Genomic DNA, 24,264 nt, shown 5'->3' on the forward strand with positions numbered 1-24,264 from the left:
TCTATCCTTAACAAATTCTTCTCATAGTTTGTTGGATAAAGCTACACATCAATAGCCCGATACTTCTATGATATGTTTGATTCAGGGAAATAGAACATATTTCCCAAGACTGTGGGTGCTGTAATTTTCATAACAGAGAGGTCATTTCCTAAATAAAAGTAGCTGATGCTTTTATTTCTTGACTATAATACCTTCCTTCTATGAATTAACATCACAAAGTAGGATATCAAAACGTAAGATTGCTTTTTTTTTATCTACAATAATCATACACAGAGAGAGAGAGAGAGAGAGAGAGAGAGAGAAGCAGAGACACAGGCAGAGGGAGAAGCAGGCTCCATGCACCAGGAGCCCGATGTGGGATTCGATCCTGGGTCTCCAGGATCGCGCCCTGGGCCAAAAGCAGGCGCCAAACCACTGCGCCATCCAGGGATCCCTGTAAGGTTGCTTTTGGATAATCAAAGATTTTGGAGGACGTAGGGTATTTTAATAGTTTCATGTAGTGGAGACATAGCTCCTGATTATAACTGGAAAAGTGGCCTATCAGTCACTATGTACAACTACTTTAGTTACATTTTAAATGAAAGGTATATAGTAACCAGTGTGCAAGTGTGTGTGTGCAGGCGTGTATGTGCATGCATGTATGTTGTTGCTGAGAGACAATTTCTCCATGGATTTGTCTTATTTCTGCATATCTTATAATTAGAGACACAGCTTTTGTTCCAGGCTACATTTTTCAAGGATGTTTTTATATCAAATAGCCTTGGAAGAGAAGGATAATGTCACCCTCCGGGGCAAAGGTTTTGCAGGGTTTTTTGTTTTTTGTTTTGTGTGTGTGTGTGTGTGTGTGTGTGTGTCCTCTTATAAAAGATTGGGGTTTCTGAAGCTCGGTATGTCCCTCCTATCACAGAACTCACTTTGCGTGTAGGCATGGCATGGTCCTACTAATGTGTTGCACTGTGGGAACTGAGGCTCAAAAAACAAATATAGATCTGGCTACTGACATTGCTGTGGGTATCAAGCTGCCCTTTTCCTCTGATCCAGGATCTCATGTCTTCTGTCAGTATCTACGAAATGGTTGTAGGCTAAGATGTTAGTTTGCAAGGAGGATAACACATGGGATCCTTCATAGTTCTTGATATGCATGTATGTATGTCAGTTATTCATGTTTGAGCTTACAAAAAGCTCTTCCTACAATGGCTTTGTGCAATTTTTTTTTTTTAGATTTTATTTATTCATGAGAGACAGAGAGAGAGAGAGGCAGAGACACAAGCAGAGGGAGAAGCAGGCTCCATGCAGGGAGGCCGATGTGGGTCTTGTTCCCAGGTCTCCAGGATCACACCCTGGGCCGAAGGGAGGTACCCAAACTGCTGAGCCACCCAGGCATCCTGGCTTTGCACAATTCTTTTAGAACTATTTGTCTTTCTGCTCTCTCTGTGTGCTAAGAAATCCTGGAGAGTCATTTTATGACTGATCACTTCAATTAAGTAACTGAACAGCCCTGGGAAATTTTTTCAAAAATCAAAACTTTTGTCATGTGTTCTATTATACGTTCCACAATTCTCATATCTACCACTTTTTCTGTGTCAAAGTATTGCAAAGAATTCTTAAGGCATGGTCTATGGACATTTTGCATTGAGATCAATTGGGATGTTTTGAGTGGGATGCTGATGTACCCAATTTCCAAATTTCTAGTACAGTATCAAATCTATGAGTGGTCAGTTCTGAAAGCACTCAGAGAACTCAGAGTAAGTAGTGCTGGGTTCTCAATGACTGACTAAGCTCAAGTAGGTATTCAGTGCTAGGGAACTTAGAGTGATCCCTCAGACACATGTTATACTAAATGTGGGGCAGTAAAGTGTCCAAGCGAGTGCCTGGGTCATGCTCTACTGGCTGCTCAGCTAAAACCCCTTCCAAGAGAGGACAGATCACATAATCCTATTACTAAAAGAGATTTTGCCATTGGATCATATTCTAACTTTCTCATTTTACAGATGAGAAAGATGAAGTGTTTGCATTCCAACAGAACCTTTAAGTGGCATACTCCTTTCCTCTTCTAGGTTGTTTGCTTTTGAAACCTGCATTTTAAAAATGCTTTTTACACACACATAACAGAATACTCATTGCATTAAACCTACATGATTTGTTTTTATGTTTCTCTCTCCAAATTGGCTTTGCCTTCTTAATATTTAAGGTTGATTTGTTCATCCCTCAATCTCTACTATTTCACAGAGTGTCTAACCTATGGCAGGGCTTTGGTAAATATGTGAATGCACAAAAGAGCAAAGCCTTCAGCATCTGAAAAGGAGAAAAACAGCTTACTGAATGCTTACTATGTATCAGGAACTGTGCTATAATTATTTCTCCTTTAAACATAGATCATCTCATTTAGTCTTGACAAGTCTGTTGTTATCTCCATGTTACACATGAGAAAACTGAGTGCTTAAAGAGGCTGCATGACTTGCCCAACATCACATGGCCAGGAAAAGGGGGGGGGGGGGCTGGTGCTCAAATACAATAATCCCCACCTCAGAACTAAGTTTGTTCTTACTAAGTTAACTGGGACCTCTGTGCGCCTTTATATCATACCACATAATCCACATATTCATAAGGATTATCCTCTTGATTCATTTTGATAAACCCCAAGTATTATTTTTTATAATAAATTTATTTTTTATTAGTGTTCAATTTACCAACATACAGAATAACACCCAGTGCTCATCCCATCAAGTGCCCCTCTCAGTGCCTGTCACCCATTCACCCCCATCCCCCGCCCTCCTCTCCTTCCACCAAGTATTATTTATTTCTCAGAGGAAGTGGGAGGGGTTTTGGCAGGCAGAGTAACGGCCACCCAAACATATCTAAATCTTACTGTCTACTACTTGTGAATATTAGGTTATTTGGCAAAGGGAGTTAGGGTCATGTGGAATTGAGATTCCTAATCAGTTGATCTTGAGAAGTGAAGATTATCCCAGATTATCATGGCATACCCAATGTAATTACAAGGTAATTGAGGTAATGGAATTGTAATTCCATTATATAAATGGAAAAAGGAGGTATAAGAGTCATAGGCAGAAAGACATTTGAAGATGGTATGTTGCTGGCTTTGAAGATAGAGGAAGGAGTCATAAGCAAGAAATAGGAGAAGCCTCTTGAAGCTGGGAAAAGCAAAGAAAGGATTCTCCCTCACAGCCCCCAGAAGGAACACACACCTGCTTTTATGTTCATTTTAACCCATTGAGGCCCATTTTGGACTTCTGACCTTCAGCACTATAAAATAATCAATCTGTGTTGTCTGAAGTCACTAAATTTGTAGTAGTTTGCTACCACAACCATAGGAATAATAGAGAGGGGTAGATAATAGGAAATAATGCCTGAGCCAGAGATAGCAAGCTACCCCTCAAAGATTGGCATTTCCTTTTCAAAGCATATAGCTGTTGCTAGAAAGTGGCTGCTCAGCCAGACATCCCATTTTCCAAGGACCTCTCATCCCCCTGTCCTCCTCTGCACTGAGAGAGGGACAATGCCTAGTCTCCTCTGGCGACTATAGAAGTATCTTCCTTCTGAGTCAGGATGTTTAAGTTCTAGGTCTGTGATTCTCATTTCTCTACTGTCTAGATAATATGATGCTAGCTTATAACCACAAGATGAAAACTCAAGCACAGAAAGATCAGCTAAGCCAATCTAAGGCCACCAAGTGTGGCTGCAATAGAATGAGTAGAATCGGAAATGGAGCAAGTCGAGGCTACAGAAGTAGGCAAGCCCCAGATCATACATGGCTCTGTGAGTGATGTTAAAGAAGTTTTAATTTAGAAAAAGTCACTGAAGTCATTTTGCATGGGAATCATACACTCAGATAAGCTCTCCTATAAGGTTGCTTTGGCAGGAGGATGGAGAGGAAAAATAATAATAGCTAACAGTTATTAAGTGCTTTCTGTATTCAGCTCTGTTCTAAGTGGTGTGTAAGTATGTGTGTATTAAACCCACCCTGTGTTCATTTGATGAGTCAGGAATTATTATTATTTCTACCTAACAGATAAAGAAACTGAAGGTAAAAGAATTAACTTGTCCAAGATTATACAACTTACAAGTGACAAAGTAAGAATATGGCCAGAGGTAGTGGGTCTGCAGAGCCCATGCACTGAACCACATCAAATACACTCCCGTCTATTTAGAAGGGGTAAAAGTAGGAGGGAAATCGGCCAGGAAACTATCATAACAGTTCATGTGAGAAATAATGCTAGAAGAGGAAAGAAATGAAATAAATAGAATAAACAAATAGTATATATATATTTGGAAGTAGAATTCACAGGATGTGGTGCTAAGTTGAATGGGGGCAAAGAGGTGAATGACAGTAAAATATAGGATGTTTTACTGGATGTTACTCAGGTTTCTAGCATAAGCATTTTGCAGGAAGAAAGACAATTACCTAATTCTGGAACACTGGAAAAGGATCTGATATGGGATTGTGTAGGATAATGAAGAATCTGGGGAACACTGAATTTAAAATGGTATATATTATCTACATAGAACCAGCTGGGTCCAGTACTGAGCTCTGAATCTAAAAAGAATTAGGACACTTTGGACACATTTCTGACCGAGAGTAAGAAATAAAGTCTTAGAAAAAAACAGTTCTTAAAAGATTAAATGACTTGTGATTATATATTCCACATGGAGACCCATGGAATGTTTGAATGAGAGGTAGCACCACAATCCAGCTGGTCTTCCAGCTTTTCCATTGATATGGGGATTGATTTTCTGCAGCCTCCCAAAATGCCTGAGGAAATGGCCAGAAGACACAAGGAGTAACGTAACCAATCTTAAGCACCCAGAGGTCTTACTAAGCAACTCCTCTCTTGAGGATAGAACCTGATGAGAAATTTACAGTAGAGAAATTTACATGGAAAATGCTGAATACTAGGATTAGTTGAGGAGGAAACTGTGAAACTTTCCTGCAAGAAGAGTTGGACAATAAGCAGATGTTTCTTCTAGATCCTACTTGCCAGGGCATTCACATATTCAACGAGGCTGGAGAAATAGATTTGGAAGGAGTAACTCTGTTTCAGAAATTGCACTGCCAAGAGGAACCTCATTACCTCTTGGCTTGGTGTTCATGAAAAATCTAATCCGGCTGACAAAATGAAGTTTAGTAAGACACTCAACTAAAGATTGTAAATGCACCAGTCTCAGCATGTTTTTCTAAATGCAATCTTCTACCCTGAAAAGGAGAATCTAACTGTTCATTAATGAAGTGCAGGTGTATGTGAACAATTGAAATAAAGGGAAAAGTTGTTCCAAGGTGAAAAGAAATGCCTAAAACTGAATGGTAAGACTATATGCACGGGGTTTATTCATTTGTTCAAAAAAATACCCATTGAGATCTTATTTGCCTTTGGCCAGGCAGCGTGTTAACTGCTGTGAAGTCTACCCTGGTTACCTGGTTACTTAAACTGTTGCTGCTCTCAAAATTTATGCAAGATGAAAAAAAAAAAAAAGGAAAAGACAAGCAGGGGGAAGAAATTTAAAAAAAAAATGGATGATGAGGAAGAGAAAATATATAAAAGAAGAGGAAGAAAAATGAGGTTGAGAGAGAAGAGAGACAAGGAAAAGGAAAGACAAAATGAATTGTTCACAATCCCCACCATGCTTCAGGTTGGTACCAAGTCCCATCTAGATCAATAGAGAAAATACTTCAAAACAGTGTCTCTCATTCTTTCTTTTGACACATATTAATGGTTCTGCTATGCCTGAGTCCTCTAAAAAGGAGAACCTTCTATGAGGATTCAGGTGTTAATACTTTACCTGGGGGGGAACAGGTGAGGAGGCAGTGATGGGGAGACAGTAGAAGGACCAAAGCAAGGGAAACATGAAGAAATGCTATGTGATCTGTGACTGTCCTGGGTACCATTTTGCATTAGACCACATAGATATATAGCCTATATAGAGAACCTATATATAGGTTCATGCATTTGGAAAACAATTTCTTTGGGAGGATTGCAAGAATATGCTGGAATAATATACAGGTGCACTGGATATAGCCTGGCTCCCTCCTAAATCCTGTTTCCTTCTGGTGAAGTTTCACACCTTAAGGAGCTAAGTGTCCTCCACTTCCAGGTTCCAACACCTTAGCTCCTCAGTTACTCCTCAGGTAGCTCCTTTTAGTAAAGTAGATCCATGGTGCTTAGAGAGCATCAACCAGGAGAAAGAAAGAAGGTGGAAAGGAATATGAGAAGGGGCAAAGCTTAAATTCAATGCAAATATCCTTTCTGTGCCAGAGATGGTGCTGAGTGCTGGGGAAACAACAGTGAACAACAGATACAGCTCCTGAGATTGCGTAGTAGCCTGCTTAGTGGCGCAGAAACAAGCAATTGCATTGTAGTGAGATAAAGTGCTTTGACTACTGAGGACCGGAGACCCTCTGTAGTCTCTAAAGGTTCCCAGAGGAGTAATTTCTAAGAAGTAAGTGTTATCCAGGTGATAGGTTAGAGCCAGGGAGTAAGTTTGTGTTGGGGGAGGGGGTGCAGAGGGAGACTATAGGTCAGTGGTCGTACAGAGACTGGCTCCTCAGGCCTAGAGAGTTAAAGAAAGTGTTCAGTATTATTGGAGCCCAGGGCATTGGACAGGGATAAAGAATGTAATAGTTTTAATCCCTACCATGTCATGGTCTGATCATTATAAGGCCCAATACTATAGCCTAGAATTTGATCTGTCTACCTTAAATCCACAGCACTTACCTTTAGCTGCTCCTTGTTCATGTCACACTTCATTATTGGTTTTGTTCTATTTTCTACTATGACTTTCTACTTCTGTGCCTTTACACCAATGGTTTGTTTCACCTGGGACTCTGTCCCCTTCATATAATCACCTGTCTAAACACCTGCCCTTCTTTTAAGTCTATGAAAAGTTTTCTTCTTCATGAAATTACTCTATATCCCACTAGTTTAATCTCACCTTCCCTAAAATTTTCATTTTCTCCTAAGGTACTCAGGTCATTTCTTCACATATTCTTTGACTGTCTCATCTTCCCTCCTAGGCTATTGAAGAACAAAACTAAAACAGATGAAAGGGGCACCAGGGTGGCTCAGTCGGTTAAGCATCTGCCTTAGGCTCAGGTCATGATCTCAGGGTCCTGGGATGGAGCCCCATATCAGGCTCCCTGCTCAGCAGGGAGTCTGCTTCTCCCTCTCCCTCTGCCACTCCCCTCTGCTTGTGCTCTCTCTTGAATAAATGAATAAAATCTTTATAAAAATAACTAAAACAGATGGACATAAATAATTTGAAATCATTTGTGGCTTCCATAATCTCTTTTCTCTGGAGAACAAGAGGAATATATTTTGGAAATTATTCAGAAACCAACTACCTAATGTTATGGGCCAGGATCACTCAGTAAATGCACTGTTTGAGTCCAAGCAGACCACCCTGGGCCAGTGACCCTCCTTGTTGTCTCCTTTGCATTCTTTTTCAATCTTTCCCCATGGACTATTTCCATCTCTTTATGATCCTCAGATCTTCTATTTTATCTGATTCCATTCCAGGCCCCCTGGACCACCTGGGCTTGACAAGGAATGATGACATCCAAATAGCAGATCATTTTGGGTTTATTAACAGTAAAGCAATTTCTTTCTCTGCTCTGTCCATAAAGCAAAGGAATCCAACAAAACTTAACGTATCGGTCTCTCACAAAATGAGTTTTTCATTTGAATTCCATACACATTTGCAATTTTCCATTTATGTGATGGGCTGTGGCACTTAGAAATACAAAGTAGGATCCCATGAATAGCCTTCAAGGGCTTTATAGCCTAACGGGTGACAAGGGCAATAATATCTATGGCTGGATATCAGGCAAAAAGGGATGTGTTGTTACAGGGGTATGGGTTTAGTGCCACAGGATTAGCAAAGCTGAAATATCACTGGGAAAAGAATTGGAAAAATCCAGACACATCTAGTTCTAGGTTCTTGACAATCTTGCTCCTGCATGATGCCACATGTTTTTTTTTTTTGAATAAAAAAACTTTTTATAGCTACTTACACAAAGCAAATATTAGTTTACACTCAATTAATAATATACCAATGATTTTTTACCTTGAACACAGTGAAATCAGCCAGGCTCCTAAAAAATACACAAAGCAAAAATCTCGATGACCAGGTAATATTCATGGAAGTTTTAAACCAATTGGTCTGAAGTGGGATCTAGGCAGATTGTCTTTAAAATCTTTCCAGGGTGTTAAAATTATTTGTCTAGAAATCAGGTTCATTGTTACAAATTCTCACTAATCTACAGTCTTTTTTTATTTTGGCCAATTCCAAATGGGGAGAGAATGTATCTTTTTTTATATATATATATAAATTTATTTTTATTGGTGTTCAATTTGCCAACATATAGAATAACACCCAGTGCTCATCCCATCACGTGCCCCCCTCAGTGCCCGCCACCCAGTCACCCCCACCCCCCGCCCACCTCCCCTTCCACCACCCCTAGTTAGTTTCTCAGAGTTAGGAGTCTCTCATGTTCTGTCTCCCTTTCTGATATTTCCCACTCATTTTTTCTCCTTTCCCCTTTGTTCCCTTTCACTACTTTTTATATTCCCCAAATGAATGAGACCATATAATGTTTGTCCTTCTCCAATTGACTTATTTCACTCGGCCATACCACCCTGAACGCGCCCGATCTCGTCTGATCTCGGAAGCTAAGCAGGGTCGGGCCTGGTTAGTACTTGGATGGGAGATGCCACATGTTTTGATTTCAGTAACACATGGTATTGAATTATCAATTCAGTTATGTGGATTTTGGAAAAAAAATAATACATTGTATGAAGAAGAACCTGTGTTCTCCCTCTTAAGGAGATCAAATTAAGCAGGATGTGTCATCTAAAAGGCTTCTTTTTCCACAAGTCATTTATTTTTCCCAGGAGTAGCATCTACTCAATGCTAGGCTTTCTCCTCAAATATCCCACCTCTATCATTCGTCCAGGGCAGCTCCCTCCCATTCCCATTCCAATCATATGAATTATATCTTGAGCTAAATAAATTAAGACATTTTTAATGTCAAGAACAGCTTGATAATTTAATGAGTGCTAAAGTAAGAACTCATCAATAGTTTTGCTAAGGATAGTAATTCAACAAACATTTGCCATATCACACCAAGATAAGTTTGTTATCTTGATTTAAAAAAAAATCACTAAACTGAGATACATAAGTGATGAAACGGAACCAGTAGGAATTTCTAATCACGGTAACCTAATTGCCTTTAAATATTGGACAGATATTAGAATATCTAATATTCTTTTTCTAAAATTTTCTTAGCTTTCACACTTTTGGGGAGAATGTTTGGGGAGAATATTTGAAATACATATGTGTGTCCACGTGTATGTGTATACATATGAAGTATACATATACTGACTTTCTCCTATACCCATAACTCCAATAATTGAGGATATTCCCAAAGTAGAATGATTACAGGCCAACTGTCTTCTATCTTTTGGTCTCATGTGACCTGCCATCAACTAGCCTGCTGTTAATTAGCAAAGATAATTTCATCCAGGTATCAGTTTCTCTTAGCATAAAGCAAAAAAAAAAAAAATCCTACAAACCCATTTCTCCTCTGAAAGCCAACACTAAAGGAAGTTCTAAGAGCATTTTTTCCTTAAACTTTATTCTCACACCAAAATGAGCTTATTGACTTTAAAACCAATTTCTAAAGACAGGCCATCAAATAATGGTGGAATAGATATTTCCTTCAATTGCCCCTTAAGAAATCTGTTCATCTGTTCATCATGTAAATTACTTTATTTCATATCTCAAAAACTTCTTGGATAACCAGATAGGTTTGCAAGTAGGATATGAGCACTCCCAAGAATTCTCTTGGTATACTGATATTTATGCATTCTTTTTATAGCTAAGAATATGAGATTTCTTCTCTGCTTAAAAACCTGCAGTGGGGAAAGAAAGGTTGTACCCATATCTCAAAAGCCAAGTCTTACCTCCAGAATAGTAAAAAAGGACTAGATTTCCAGTGTCACTGTCACTTCCTTATTCCCTGTGCTCCGCTCACACCAATTCACGTGCCGCCACTGAACACAAATGTCTCTATTCCTTTCCATATGTCCCCTCTGCCCCCCTCCCACTTAGAACATTCTTTCCTAATGATCCTACAAACTCTCTTTAAACATTACCTCCTTTATGAAGATAACCCTCAGGAATCATTAAATGGTTTTAGTCATATTATACATATAACGATCACATTATTTATGACACTATCGCATAATTGTTAGTTTAATTGTTGTTCCAAAAAGAAGTAATGAGGGGCATCTTCATAATACAGTGTCTAGTACATAGCCTAAAATATAGCTGGCACTTATGAATTATTTTTTAAAAAGACTGATTTTCATCCAATTTTTACTAACCAAATCAATCTTTAAAAATAATACAATGAGGGATGCGTGAGTGGCTTAGCAGTTAAGCACCTGCCTTCAGTTCAGGGTATGATCCTGGAGTCCTGGGTTCGAGTCCCACATCGGGGTGCTTGCATGGAGCCTGCTTCTCTCTCTGCCTATGTCTCTGCCTCTCTCTGTCTCTCATGAATAAATAAATAAAATCTTTTTAAAAATCATACAACGAACTATAAGACAGGAACAACAATCATGTAACTTATCAAAATTCCATACAGGTAAAAATTAGAGCCTGCAATCCAAACATTTTAAGTCTCCATACACACTTCTTAGACAGAAAATACATTAAGTATACTACTTAATCTTCCAGGACACATCTCTTATCTGACCATGTACTTCCTTATTGTCAACCCTGGGCCCAACATGATAAAGATGTAGGACTTTTAAGAACTACTTAATCTTACTGTAGTGGAGGAAGCAAGTAATGCATTTGACAACTCAAAGCTGAACTGTGTCCTATCCTTAGAAAAGTTGTGCCCATTTAATGCCAAATAATGAATCTCAAATACAAAAAAAATTCAGGAAGTGTTCTTAACTGCAACTGCACCAATACCTTTCCCCAATATTTTGTTTAGTTTTTTTTTTTTTTGGGGGGGGTTATATTTTCCTCACCATAAAAATACATTTTATCCCCATGTCATTTCACTCCATATTTGTTGATACTTCAGTCTCTAGGCCATGTTTTCATGAATGGAAAATAACTATGTCCTAAATATTTATTAGATTTTGAAGATGTCCTCTTTATTTCAATGCTTCATCTCCTGAGAAACAATGCTTGAATGAGGCTGAGTGGCTTTAATTTCATTTGAGAAAAAGAGCAAGTAAAAAATGGTTTCACCAAACCAAACTTTTAGACCTCCAGGTAAGCATTACTCTTGCTGGTATTTCTGAATTATACAAGACAAGCTCAATTCTCTCTACAACAATAACTGGTGAACAAAATCATAAATATCCTTCTATATTTTCATTCCCAATTCTATTGGCTTGGCTACTATTATGGGTAATGCTTCTCATATTGATTGTTACAGCGCTATTTTTTGGCTGTATTTAAAACATCACATGAACACTAAACAAAAGAACTAGGTAAATATCCCATAAATATTATGCCATTTTTATAACCACCATGAATTGAGGTCAAATGGGGAATGGAACATCACTAAAAATAAGTCGCTAACAGAACTGTGTCAAAGTCAGAATTCCTACCTCAGCATCCAGCCCAGGCAAGAGACTTAGAGGCACTTGGGAGAGAATTAGCTATCCTTTTAGATCCCCCCCCGCCCCGCCCCGTATTCTGGAATTTACATTCTATTTCATACTATTGCATGAGAGATCCATGGAAATGGGTCTTGGTTGGGGGGTTTGTTTTGGTTTTGGTTTTGGTTCACTAGGGGTGGTGGTAGTGTTTTACCCAGGATTGTGTTTCTCGAAGATCAGGTTCTTAAAATACAGAGCAGCTAACTCACAGTGGATGGTGGGATTTTGTAGAGAAGAAAAGTCAAGCAATTTCAGTTCAGAGATTGTAAACAAAGTATCCTAGAGTCTAAGGAAAAATTAACCTGTGGGAAAGTCAATTGTCATTGAGAAAAGAGTTTCCAAAATCAACGCTATTAAAATTTCTTCTCCCTCTACAATCTAATATTTAAAAAAAGAAAAGCCAATGTTCACAAAAACTGAAATGCAAAAACTGTCACCAATGCTAGCCTTTATTACTGCATTAACAGAAAATGTTAGAAATATTTAAATTTGACCTCTTTAATTGAGCAAACACACTGACTTACAATAGCAATTCAATTGTTCTCTTATGTTTAGCTTGAGCCAAGAGGAAATTCTCATGTTGCCAGATATGTCAAGGTATATCTATAGATGATAACTGTAGGAAATTAAGGCATTTATAAGAAAGGAAAGTAATAGATCAACATTTTTTAAATATTTTATTTATTTATTCATGAGAGACACACAGAGAGAGAGAGAGAGAGAGAGAGAGAGAGAGGCAGAGACACAGGCAGAGGGAGAAGCAGGCTCCACACAGGAAGCCCCACACAGGAAGTCCCGATCCCGGGACTCCAGGACCACGCCCTGGGCAGGCAGTAAAGCGCTGAGCCACCCAGGGATCCCCTAGATCAACAACTTTTATTGTTCACTTTCATATAAGACCAAAATAAAACCTTTGTTAATGACTACCAAGGTAAATAGTAAGCTATACTATGTCCTCAATGCATTTGCTAACCTCTGAAAACCCTAGTACTATGGAAACAGTAAAAGGGAAGAAAGAGGTAGAATAAACAAATTATCAAGGTCTGAAAGAATAATATAGAGTTCTTTATCTAAATTTTGTTCTCCAAAGTCAGAGAAGTAAGCATAATCATGTTCTACCCTAGAACAGAAAGTGTAAGTTGCCAGTTTCCAGTGGTGACATTAGATAAGGAAGAAAATGTAATTATTTTTAAAATAACTCCAACTCTGTAAATGAGACACTGTAACTTTAGTTGTTGAAGCAAACACTAAGGATTCTGTAAAGATAATCCCTCTATGAGTGAGAGGGTGAATTATCCAAGGTTAGGGTCAGAGATACCTCCGGAATATTGAAAGGCCATGTGCCTCCCCCCCCCCAATGTACTTGGTATGAAAAGCTTTATAGGGTAAAACACATGCATTTCCATACCAAGAAAGCTTTCATCTTGCTTTTATACCAAATTCTACAGTAGAGGATTTATGTGCAGACTCAAGAAAACATTCCCACTTTGACTACTTCTGCAGAGGGCACTGTTCTGTCTTCTAATGTGACTGGAACAGGCCACACATTCTTCTAGAGTGGAAGCGGTATTGCTCACTTTTGGTTTTCAATCAACTGACTTAATCTGGGCCAGGTTTTCAGTCCCTATCTGTCATCACTGTCTTAAACTCTGGAACAAATGGACTACTTGCCTATCAGAAAGCCTAATGTGGAAAAAGTTGTTTTTCCTACTCCTCTACCTCTTTTCTCTACGTCTTTTCACATTATTTAAAACTTGCCAGTAAAACAGTAGGTCCTTGACATTTGAAGGTGGTTATGTTTGTAGAAATTCCTACATTCACAAATAAACACAAACAACTCTCTTGAGAGAAACAAACAAAAAAGAATGCTACTAATTTATGAGGAGTTGACTCACTCCAGCCTAACAGCCTCTCAGCTTATAGCATTTATTCTTGCTATAGTGCTTAGTTATATTTTCTCTTTTAATTTTCACAATGATCTATTGAGTCTGAAGTTATTATTATTGCTATCACTTTTTAAATATCTCCAATTATTGCAAGTAGCAGAACTTAGGACTGGTTTGCAAATTCTCAATAAATCAAATATTAAATCTGTGAGTGCTGAGGGCCCATTACATCAAGAAGAACATGAGGAGATGGTGTTGGAGGTGATTTTCCCTCCAACAACAGCACCATCTGTCCCCAGAACTGGACGCCTACCTTCCTTGGTCTTCTGTATGGTGGATGCTGGTATGCTCTGGGCACAGTATACATCTCGGGTCTGGATCCCGCCTCCACAAACGGGTCCTGTCACATGCCAGCGGGGGTCCTGCTGCTCCAGGAGAAGAGAGACTTGGCATTCTTTCCATTCAGAGGTCCTCCAGGAATACCTGTTAGATTTGATTTATTTTAAAGAATAAGTAAGGAAAATATAAGATTCTAAAGAAAATATAAGTCATGACATTAAATGTATGTAAAAATCTCTCTTTCTAGGGCCAAATCTTCACCTATGGATAAGGAAGTCTACTGGCTTTGAACACTAAATCCCTTTTATTTCCTAGGGGAAAAAAAGAAATCACAGCACCCTCTCATGATAGCAGTACCGGATGAGAGGAGTACAGAAAGGAAATATGGATAAATAGGGTTTGTGTCTCAGCCCTGAAGCCATAAGAGAGTGAAGAATCAGAAGAAGAAGGTGGAAACCAGATGAACTTGTTCCCTACCAGCTGAACTTGTCATGGGGTATCACTTCACACACATCTGGAGAACTATGTTAAAGTCAGCCTTTTGAAGTTAGTAGTGTGTGAATATGTGAAGTTGGGGATATATGATTTTAAACAGAGATGACCAACTTTTAAACCTCCTTGATATAGTAAAGTATTTCCACTTGACCCCAATGGGATAAAGATGTACATGTTAAAAATGAGTTGACAATGTGGCACTATATTTAACAGACGGGTACTTTAAAAAAAAAAGATTGTATTTATTTATTTATTTATTTATTTATTTATTTATTTATTATTTATGAGAGACACATAGAGAGAGGCAGAGACATAGGCAGAGGGAGAAGCAGGCTCCATGTAGGGAGCCCGATGTAGAACTCGATCCCAGATCCCCAGATAACGCCCTGAGCCAAAGGCAGATGCTCAGTCACTGAGCCACCCAGGCACCCCTGGATGGGTGCTTTTTTATATATGTAGACATGCTGTTCTTTAAACTGACTTAGGAATATAGCTTCCTGGTTTATAATGGGTTAAGATACATATTAATAGACATACACATATACAAATAAGGGGAGAAAACATAACGGAGTTTGTACATAACTTGCAGAAAACAAAACAACTATAACAACACTGTGCTCAGACCTGGAGCATTATTTCAGACAGAATTTCCTTTTGGGGGTTATTACAACATTCTTCAAGCCCACAGCATAAATAGAACCCTACAGCATTCACATAAATACCAATAGTCTCATTAACTTCTAGAACAATAAACAAAACCTAAGAACATTCTCATAACTGCTGTCCCATTTCAGATCTGGGGAAAAATATCTCATCTTTGTGACTGCTTAAAATAAAAAAAAAAAACCACACAGCAATAAAAATAAGTGTGTGCCACCAAAATCCTTGCCTTACAGAAACTAGCATAAAATTAAGTCACAGACATCAAAATAAGAAAGAAAATCTCTAACAAACTTAATAGTGATCAAACTCCTTCACAATACATGTCATCACTCTAAAAAAGCTTGAGATTTGACAATCATACGTCTTATAAAAAGTCCACTGTAGAAAAAGGCTTTGGACAATCCCGTGGTATTTGTTGTAGCACAACTGTTCTCCCTCTGCCTCCCCACTTCATTTTCACATGGTTTTCCAAGGCTGGAAAATTAGTCAGCAGGCTGGGCAAGACTTTGGAGTGCAGAGTGCAGGTCCTGCTTAATGCAGGCAATACAGACAATAATCTGTTTCCAATTCCTGGGTGTGAGAGACCAAGAAAAGTATGGTTCTTCCCAAAGGCAGGCCTTCTCCAGAGGTGAAGTTCTGAAACCTCTTCGCCCCACTCAAAGTTCTCACACTGTTCTCCATGGTCACTCAAGCAGAAGGCTTGTCCCTCATGTATCTGAGTCTCAGGGCATGTGACTCTGTATTCTAGGGCAAAGTGCAATGAGGAGGTAAGGATTTGTTGGGGTGGATGGTTACCAAGGTCTTACTTCAGACCCTTTTCCTCCATAGGTTCTTTAGCAGAAGAGCTCCCTGGCCATTAAGCAGGGAGTCAGATATAGGAACTATGTAGGCGTCTCCTAGGATATAATTAGCAAATAAGGCAGGCAGAAAAGGGAACGGTGTGGTATAGACAACAGGTATGATTTACAGCTCAACTGACCTATGCCCTGCCATGTATTAGGCACATGTGACTATGGCCCAGTTCTGTTTTCTCATCTGTAAAACGGGTATAATAATACCAAATGATGAACATGGCATATAATAAATGTTCAATAAATGCTAAATCCCTTCCTGCTTACATCCTACTACAAGTACCTTTTGCTCCTTGCTTCCACAGAAAACACACACACACACACACACACACACACACAAATTAATGTGTTATGTATGAGGAGTTCATTGATTTCATCAAGTCCTAATAATAGAGATCCAGGAATACCATGGCCTAACTTCCAGCAACCAAAGTTCAGCAAACATAGAGTTCAGAAGTACAGCCAGTCAAAGCAATTTGTTTGCTTGTTTGAAAGGACCAGGCCACACAGCTTTTTCAATTAATTTATCATGACCCTCTAAGAATTAGCAATGGAAGAATTTTGGAAGTTGTTATAGAGAAAAATGAAAAGTCTAATGACTATGTACTTTATATAAAGTAACAAAAACCCTGTCGGTAGCTCATTAACCAACAACACCCAAATTCCATTCACTGGCAAACAAATTCTCTAAAGAAATAGAAGGCATTTATCACTATCTCTATTGTTGACCTAATCAGAGAAAACACCAGTCCAACAAGTGGCAGAGGGAAAACACACCAGGAAGGGACTTCTGTATTCCTTTTTAAAATGCCTTTCACCATCTTGCCTCATCCTCTTTATTTGTTTCAAAGCACTATCTATGTTTAGTCACAAATGACCCCGCAATGATGAAAAGTGAACATCCTGAACTCCATCAACCTGGGAAAGTGTCTCCAGGAACTGACAAAAGGAGAAAACAAAGGGGTCCTCTTGACTAACTGGTACTCATTCTCCTTTAGAAGCTGTTACAGCTGGAGGCCCCCAGACAACTTGCCTTCCTGACTGCCTGGGACATTCTCTTCAAAGGCAAAGTTCCTGTCAAAAACCAGGCCTTTTCTATCCTCTCTCCCCCACCTCTGATGCCTTTTAACATACCCTCATTTTGTCCTTCTAGTTAGAAGGGAAATGTGGAAATCTCAAAGGCCAGAGTCCTACCTCCTGTGGGTATACAGCACTTTGAAATTTATTGTGGAAATGCCTCAAGTAGAGTTAAGAGGGCCATGGAATGAAAAACAGTAGTCCATCCTCATCCTACAAATGTGTAGGATCCATTTGCTTTTTTCAAACTTCTGGCTGACCACAATGGCTAAGGTATTAATTTACTTGAGCTCCTTGAGTCTCATGACATATCCTTCAAGTAACAATAACAACAACCAATACTTTCTACATGCCTACTCTGTGCCAGGCAGTGCACTAACAAATTTAGGTGGGTTACTTCATTAAATCATCCCAACAACCCTATGAGGAAGATACTCTTTCCCCTTTTACAGATGGGGTAATTGGAATAAAAAAGAAATAATTCTTCCAAGGTCATATAAGTAATTGAAAGAGTAATGTTTAAAGTCAGATTTATCTGACTCCAAAGCACATCTTTTTAGTGAAAATGACAGGAAGACTAAAATTGTGAATGACAAACCAAAGAAACCTGGTCAAAGGATTTAGAAAATAGGTTCAGTTGGGACTAGGTAGCTACCTATCCAGCCAATATGAGGACAAGCAAATGTTGGTCATGGCCTGAGGAAATGTGTTCTGGACTGAAGCAAAACCAAACCAAACAAAAACAAAAAAAACCCCTTTGTTGGTGACAAAGATATTGCCAGTGACAACCAACTGATAATATTTGGCACTGCCAAATTTTTATTTTATTGTCTCAAATTTTATTTTTTTTTATTTTATAAAAAATATTTTTTTTATTTTCTTTGTCTCAAATGAAAAATACATTTTGAGAATATTTTACAGCCCACTTATAATTAGAGCACTGTGGTCACATTGGGTTAAACTTTAGTACTTTCAGGATATAACTGTGAATTAAAAAAAGAAATAATATATAAGCCAAATAAAACAGTCTCTAACTATAAAAATTAAAATTTTTAATTTTAATTAAATTTAAACTAAAAATTACAGAAGACAACTTTTTAAAGAGGCTTGAAATCAAATTCTTCACACTGTTCTGTGGTGATTCTGAATCTTAGGTAAACTTGTTATGATCCGTTCATGTGAAAACTCCCATATTCCCACTATTAGTGAAAGAGCAAACTGCCAGCTGCTCTGGACTCCCAACCTCAGAGAAGGGAAATGCTGATAACTCAATACTGAATGCACAGGGAAAATAACTCATGCAAGGGCATTTTATTTAATATACAGATACGTAAGAGAGACTGAAAACAGGGGAAGAGCTAAAAAACAAGACTCCCTAGGAAAAATAGCCTGCCCAACTAGTAAGTGAGTCACTTATGCAACCACATATTCACTCATCCTTTCTTTCATTAAGTAAATCCTGAGCTCCAGCTATGTGCCAGGGAAGATTTCAGACAACAGAAATGCAAAGCAGTGAGCAAGACAAAGCTCCTGACCTTGAGAAGATTGCCTTCTAGTGGGGCAGAGAGACAGAAGTGCCTCATAACATGGCAGCAGACACTGCAGAGAAGAAAGAGATGAACCAGAAGAGCTATTTCAGTGCCATGACCAGGGAAGTCTTCAGAATCCTGAAGAACATGAGGGAATGAGCACAGTGAATAAGTGGGCAGGGACCATTCTAGGCAGAGAGGAGGGCATACCTGAAGTTCCCAGGGAGGAAGAGTGCATGCACTTTCTAGGACATCACAGAAGCCAGTGTGGCTGGGCCAGGTAGGTCAGGATAAGAGGGAAAGGAAATGAGGAATGGTCAGGAGCCAGGCTATAAACACCTCTGTAGGCCAGAGTTAGGAGTATGAGTGTCACTCCAAATGTGCTGGGAAATCATTGCAAAGCTTTGAGAAAGAGAGTAATATGATGTGATTTAAATTTTTAAAGGATCATCCTGGCTACTGAGTGAAGAATAGGCAATGAGGGATGTGAAGAAGGAAGACAAATTTGAAGGTCTTTGGTCATTTAGGAGGGACAATAGTGGCTTTAACTGGGCTGATCATAGCGAATGTGGTGAGAAGTGACCAGATTAGGGATATACTAGGAGGCAGAGACAGCTTCTAATGGATTTGATATGGATGGGAGAGAAAGGGAGAAATGAAGAATGATTCCAAATTGTTTTTTCCCAAGTATTAGCACCACAATTTTTTGGCATTGAATTCTTAAATGAGGCAGGTCAGAAAAGGGGACAATAACCCAATTATCAGGGCAATCATGGATTGTAACTCTAAACTTCAGTTTTTCTTCATTAACCTTCTAGAATGTGCTTTCTAAATCTGTGTCTCATGCCTGAAACTTAGGGTCCAGTCTCCTCATGTGTTCCCTATAATGTACGTCTCCTCTTAGAAAATGGTCAGTAAATGTATCCACATGATACATACTAAAAGTTGGGTGTGTACTTGTGATGAGCACCAGGTGATGTGTGGAATTGCTGAATCGCTATATTGTGCACCTGAAACTAACACTGTTATGTTAATTATAGTGGAATAAATAAATTCTAAAAAAGCTAATATTAAATATGTTATCATTTGAAGGAGGTGTATGCAGCTTAAAGAAGAAATCAAGATTAAATAAAAGAAAGAAAATCCTAAAGATAGAAATACATATTCCCATTAATATATACAGAAGAGAAATTCTGGAGTAGGAAAAGTGAATCAAGGCCCCCAAACTCAATTGCTGAGATAACCAGCTTGTCTTCCAGACAGTGATGTTAATTCAAGGAATCCTGTAATCAAGCTACTCTTCAAATGCAAAGGGGAAAGGCAGAAGGAGTAAGGAATGGATTCATTGCTGTGAAGCAATGAGTAGAGACATCCTAAATTAGCATAGCCAAAATTAGAAAAGTAGGCACATTTGGTGACTGTTTTTGAAAGACCTCCATCCTACTAATATTCCATAAAGTGATTCTAATGGCAACAGGATGGCAGGCCCATCAGAGTTTTCTAGGAACCTCTGCCCTTTAGAATATATGTTTTATCACTTTCACAAGGTTTAGAATTGCTTACAAAGTGTGGATTTCTTTTCTCCTTCTAAAGGCTTGGGTTTAAAGCAAAGCAACGTGGAATAAAATCTTAAGTGATTCAATGATGACAGATTGAAAGAATAATTGCATTAGTTAATGGTCATGTTTTGACTAAGCATATATAGATGTGCAAACACTCTTAGAATTGAAACCCTAGTGCAAGGTATTCAAATTAAATGTGTTTATATTAACAAGCAGTGTACTGCAGCATGACTAATTTATGATAATGTCTATTGTCCTTTTAAAGTTGTAAATGCATTTAGAAAAGAATTAACTTGTCATTTTTTGCTGAACAGACGACCAAAATAAAGGGAATGGATCAAGCTTTATATATTTTATGCTCTAGTAATTTTTTATTGAATAGAGTGGGACTATTGATTATGGAAAGCTACTCTAAAGTGCAAAGCTCTTTGCCCTTCAGCAGATGGCTTCGCTAGCCAAACTCCACATATGTATTATTAATAGACTCCTATCACTGTGCACAGCACTTAGCAGTACGTTAGCTTTCTTACACTAACACGGGAACAAATCTTCTATCCAAGAGGACTTAAAGTGACACAATGGGGACTCATGAAACAATATACACCAGTAAAAGACAGACTCAATAAAAAGACATCAGTCTTCTTCTGTTGAAACAATTTATAGATTATTTGAAACTATTGTTCCTTGTCTAAACAGTCTCCTGAGGGCTCCAGGTGATGACTCCTTTACTCCTCAAGTGCTGCTGAAAAGCAGCTTAATTAAAACATTTTTAAAAACATCCTTAATGAATCAATTAAAATATTTTTTAAAAGGCATGGAGTTCCTATCATGTACAGGGTGTTAGTGCTGTAGTGGATGATCAATGGGAGAAGATACAGAAGATGTGACAGGTGATATGCATGTCATTCTGTTCTGGAAGGCAAACTTTTGCAAATTCAGACTGTGATCTCATTTCTCACCCTTTCTGAAGCTATACTTACAACCTAATGAAAATAGAAACTTCTTATCTGGAAAACCAGACACGCTGTTAGCAGAAGCAAGACAGCCATTGGGGACCATGTCAAATCAAGCTTCATGTGTCCCTCCCTGTTCTGGGTAGATGTTCTTATTTAATCTCTTTGACGATGCCAATTTCAGCTGCTCTTAATAAGAAATGACTTTGAATCCTTCACACATGTTATATAATAAGTATGATCATGGAAGAAAATATCCTGTGCATGATATTATTCTGGAATTGCCCTACCTAAGAACATTAATTCATTCATTCATTCACCCACTCATTGTTTTCTGAGCATTTACAATGAACCAGGCATTTTTATAAGTGTTACCCATTCTTAATTAGAGGAAAAAAAAACAAAAAAACAAAAAAAGCCACATCTCTATGTATGGGATGATTTTTTTTAATTTTTATTTATTTATGATAGTCACACACAGAGAGAGAGAGAGAGAGAGAGAGAGAGAGGCAAAGACACAGGCAGAGGGAGAAGCAGGCTCCATGCACCGGGAGCCCGACGTGGGATTCGATCCTGGGTTTTCAGGATCGCGCCCTGGGCCAAAGGCAGGCGCCAAACTGCTGCGCCACCCAGGGATCCCCTGTATGGGATGATTTGTAAGAACATTACCAACTATTAAATACTCTTAAAGAATATGGTTGTCTTGTTCTGGATCCTCTAGTTTTTAAAGAGTAATGTTACAGAGAGTCTCTGACTTACAACAGCTCAACTCACATATTTCTGATTTGTGATGGCATGAAAGTGAGACACATTCAGTAGAAACCATACTTTCAAATTTGATCTTTTTCCACCTAGCAATGTGTAGTCTGATAGTCTCATGGTGCTGGGCAATGACAGTAAGCCACAGTTCTCAGTCAGCCATGTGATCACAAGGGTAAATTACAGATACACTTAAAACCATTCTGTTTTTCACTTTCAGTAGTCAAAAAATTACATGTTATGCAATATTATTATAAAAGAGGCTTTGTGTTAGATGATTTTGCCTAACTTTAAGCTGATTTAAGCATTCTATGCACATTTAAGGTAGGCTAGGCTAAACTATGATGCTTGGTAGGTTAAAATAGAATAAATGCATTTTCAACTCACATCTTTTCGACTTCCATAGGTGTATCGAGAGGTAACTTCAACATAAGTCAAAGAAGATCTTTTTACAAGATTCTTAAGAAGCCTGCACTAAGTGAACACAAACTGAAAGTTTTCCATTTCCTGAATTCCCCAGCCGTTAGCACAGTGACAGGGTGAAGCAGGTGTTGGACCAACACCTCTTCACAACACACAAACCCTATTTCAGCACTTACACAGTTCCAGGGGGCAAAGGAGGCCAATAACCAAGTCAAGTTTTGACTACCATCCTTTTCCTTAGCTCTATCCCTGGCTTCAATATCATCTATAAAGATATATCAATGAATCCCCAGAGCTTTCTCAAAGAAAAATAATTTTATCTAGAAAAATCTAAAATTGGGTTCAATGCCTTAAAGAGATGTTAGGAACAAACAGGCTGGCCACAGGGAGTTGTTACAGAAACAAATCAAAGTAGGCTGCAGGAGGCCCAGACACTTCTCTCTGTATGAGTCTGCACAGATAGACCATAATAAGATAAATTCATACCAGAGATAAGGAGGGACGGATTGTGAGAGCCCATCTATTCAGTGCCAGACCCAAGTATTGAAAACAATGTGTTACAAATGGGCTTTTCTGTGTAGTTTTTTTTCACACAGTATATGTAATAGTATTAACCACTCAGCCCCTGCCTCAAGATCTAAGCAGTTTTAATCTACATTGGTCACTGTCACCTTTTAACAGTGCCTTATAGTATCTTATAATCCATTTCAAATTCCAAATGATCATTTAAGAGGCAGAACAGCCATTTTTGTGTGAAAATTGCTATCTCCTGCAGAAATGGTGGAAGCTGCTGGTGGGTCACCTGAGGTGTCACTTCCAAGAAAGATGTTGACATTTTTCAATATTTGTGTGTGTTACAGTGTCTTCACTCTCTACACAAATACACAAGATGTTCCAGCATCAGGCCATGCCTCAATTATCTGACATTAAGCATTTAACATGCTTTCCTTATACTATAGTAAACAGGGCCACCTTATTTATGGTCTTAGAATGCTTTTCACCATCCTCTGAGTTGAGATGTAGGCTCTAATAATCAGGACATAAGAAAAGACACAAGAACCAAGGTAGCTTATAAAACACATATCTTTCAATGTTTTGAGGTAGACATTAACATAATGCCTAAGGTCACAATGCCTAATGACAGGAGATAAACACACAAGAGAAAAGGTGACAAGTGACAAGCAGATTCATCTTGTCTCTCTCATTTCTATGCCCACCCTCATAAGATGCAATGTGAGTACTTGTTATGTTGGAAGGGACATGAACTTAGAAGTAGGTTGTGGAATGCAGAATGAAGAGGCTTCTTGGAGTCTATACGTGTCTTAGTTAAAAACATACTCTTGAAACAAACTTAAGGCTTTACTACGCTAACTTCTTTATAGTTCTGTAATTTCCATGGTGGCATAACACAGACTAGCTTCTGTGTCCTTTCAAGTTTACTTAAATTCTGGTCTCAGGGAGCACTTCTTAAAACGGGCTCCTCTTGGTCACCATGCCTTTAATGGGATCACACCTTAGGGACTGACACACTCATGGTATTTACCACTAAAATGCTGACCAGCAGAGTCCAGCTGGTGAGAACAGTAGCCCCAAAGTTAGGCAAGTGAAGAACTTTTTGAGCAATATTAATATGTAGAACCAAGTGTACTTCTCTAGCTCTTCCCTCTTCCTGGAATATTTTCCCTCGAGTTATCTAAAAGGTTGATTCCTCACTTTTTCAAGGTCCCCTATCATATTCTGCTTGTGCAAATGAGACTTCTGTAATGACCCTGTTTAATTGTGTAACCTGAGCTGACCCCACAGCACAGCATCCCAGCAATCCTGCTATAATGTTGTTTTTTTTTCCGACAGCTCATGTACACAGTATATAGCTTATTTATTATATTTATTTGGTATACCTTCACTAAAATTTAAGCCCAATGAGTAGGGGGAGGATTTTGACTATTTTGTTCTCTGAGGTATCACAAACATTAAACATAGTGTTCGGCACATAGCAAGAGGTCAATGTAGATTTATTGAATGGATGAA

The 24,264-nt window shown here is 38.5% G+C and overlaps 1 protein-coding gene across 1 annotated transcript in view; it reads right to left on the bottom strand.

Moving 5' to 3' along the window:
- Window positions 1-24,264, bottom strand: part of LOC129514579 (thrombospondin type-1 domain-containing protein 7B) — a 741,731-nt gene that overhangs the window by 536,010 nt on the left and 181,457 nt on the right. The window contains exon 4 of the mRNA XM_055333257.1: window positions 13,899-14,068. Within this exon, the coding sequence (XP_055189232.1) occupies window positions 13,899-14,068 (170 nt within the window). The remainder of the gene's footprint in view (window positions 1-13,898; window positions 14,069-24,264) is intronic.

Source organism: Nyctereutes procyonoides, unplaced genomic scaffold (genome assembly GCF_905146905.1).
Source record: "Nyctereutes procyonoides isolate TBG_1078 unplaced genomic scaffold, NYPRO_anot_genome, whole genome shotgun sequence".
NCBI classification, from domain to species: Eukaryota; Metazoa; Chordata; class Mammalia; order Carnivora; family Canidae; genus Nyctereutes; species Nyctereutes procyonoides.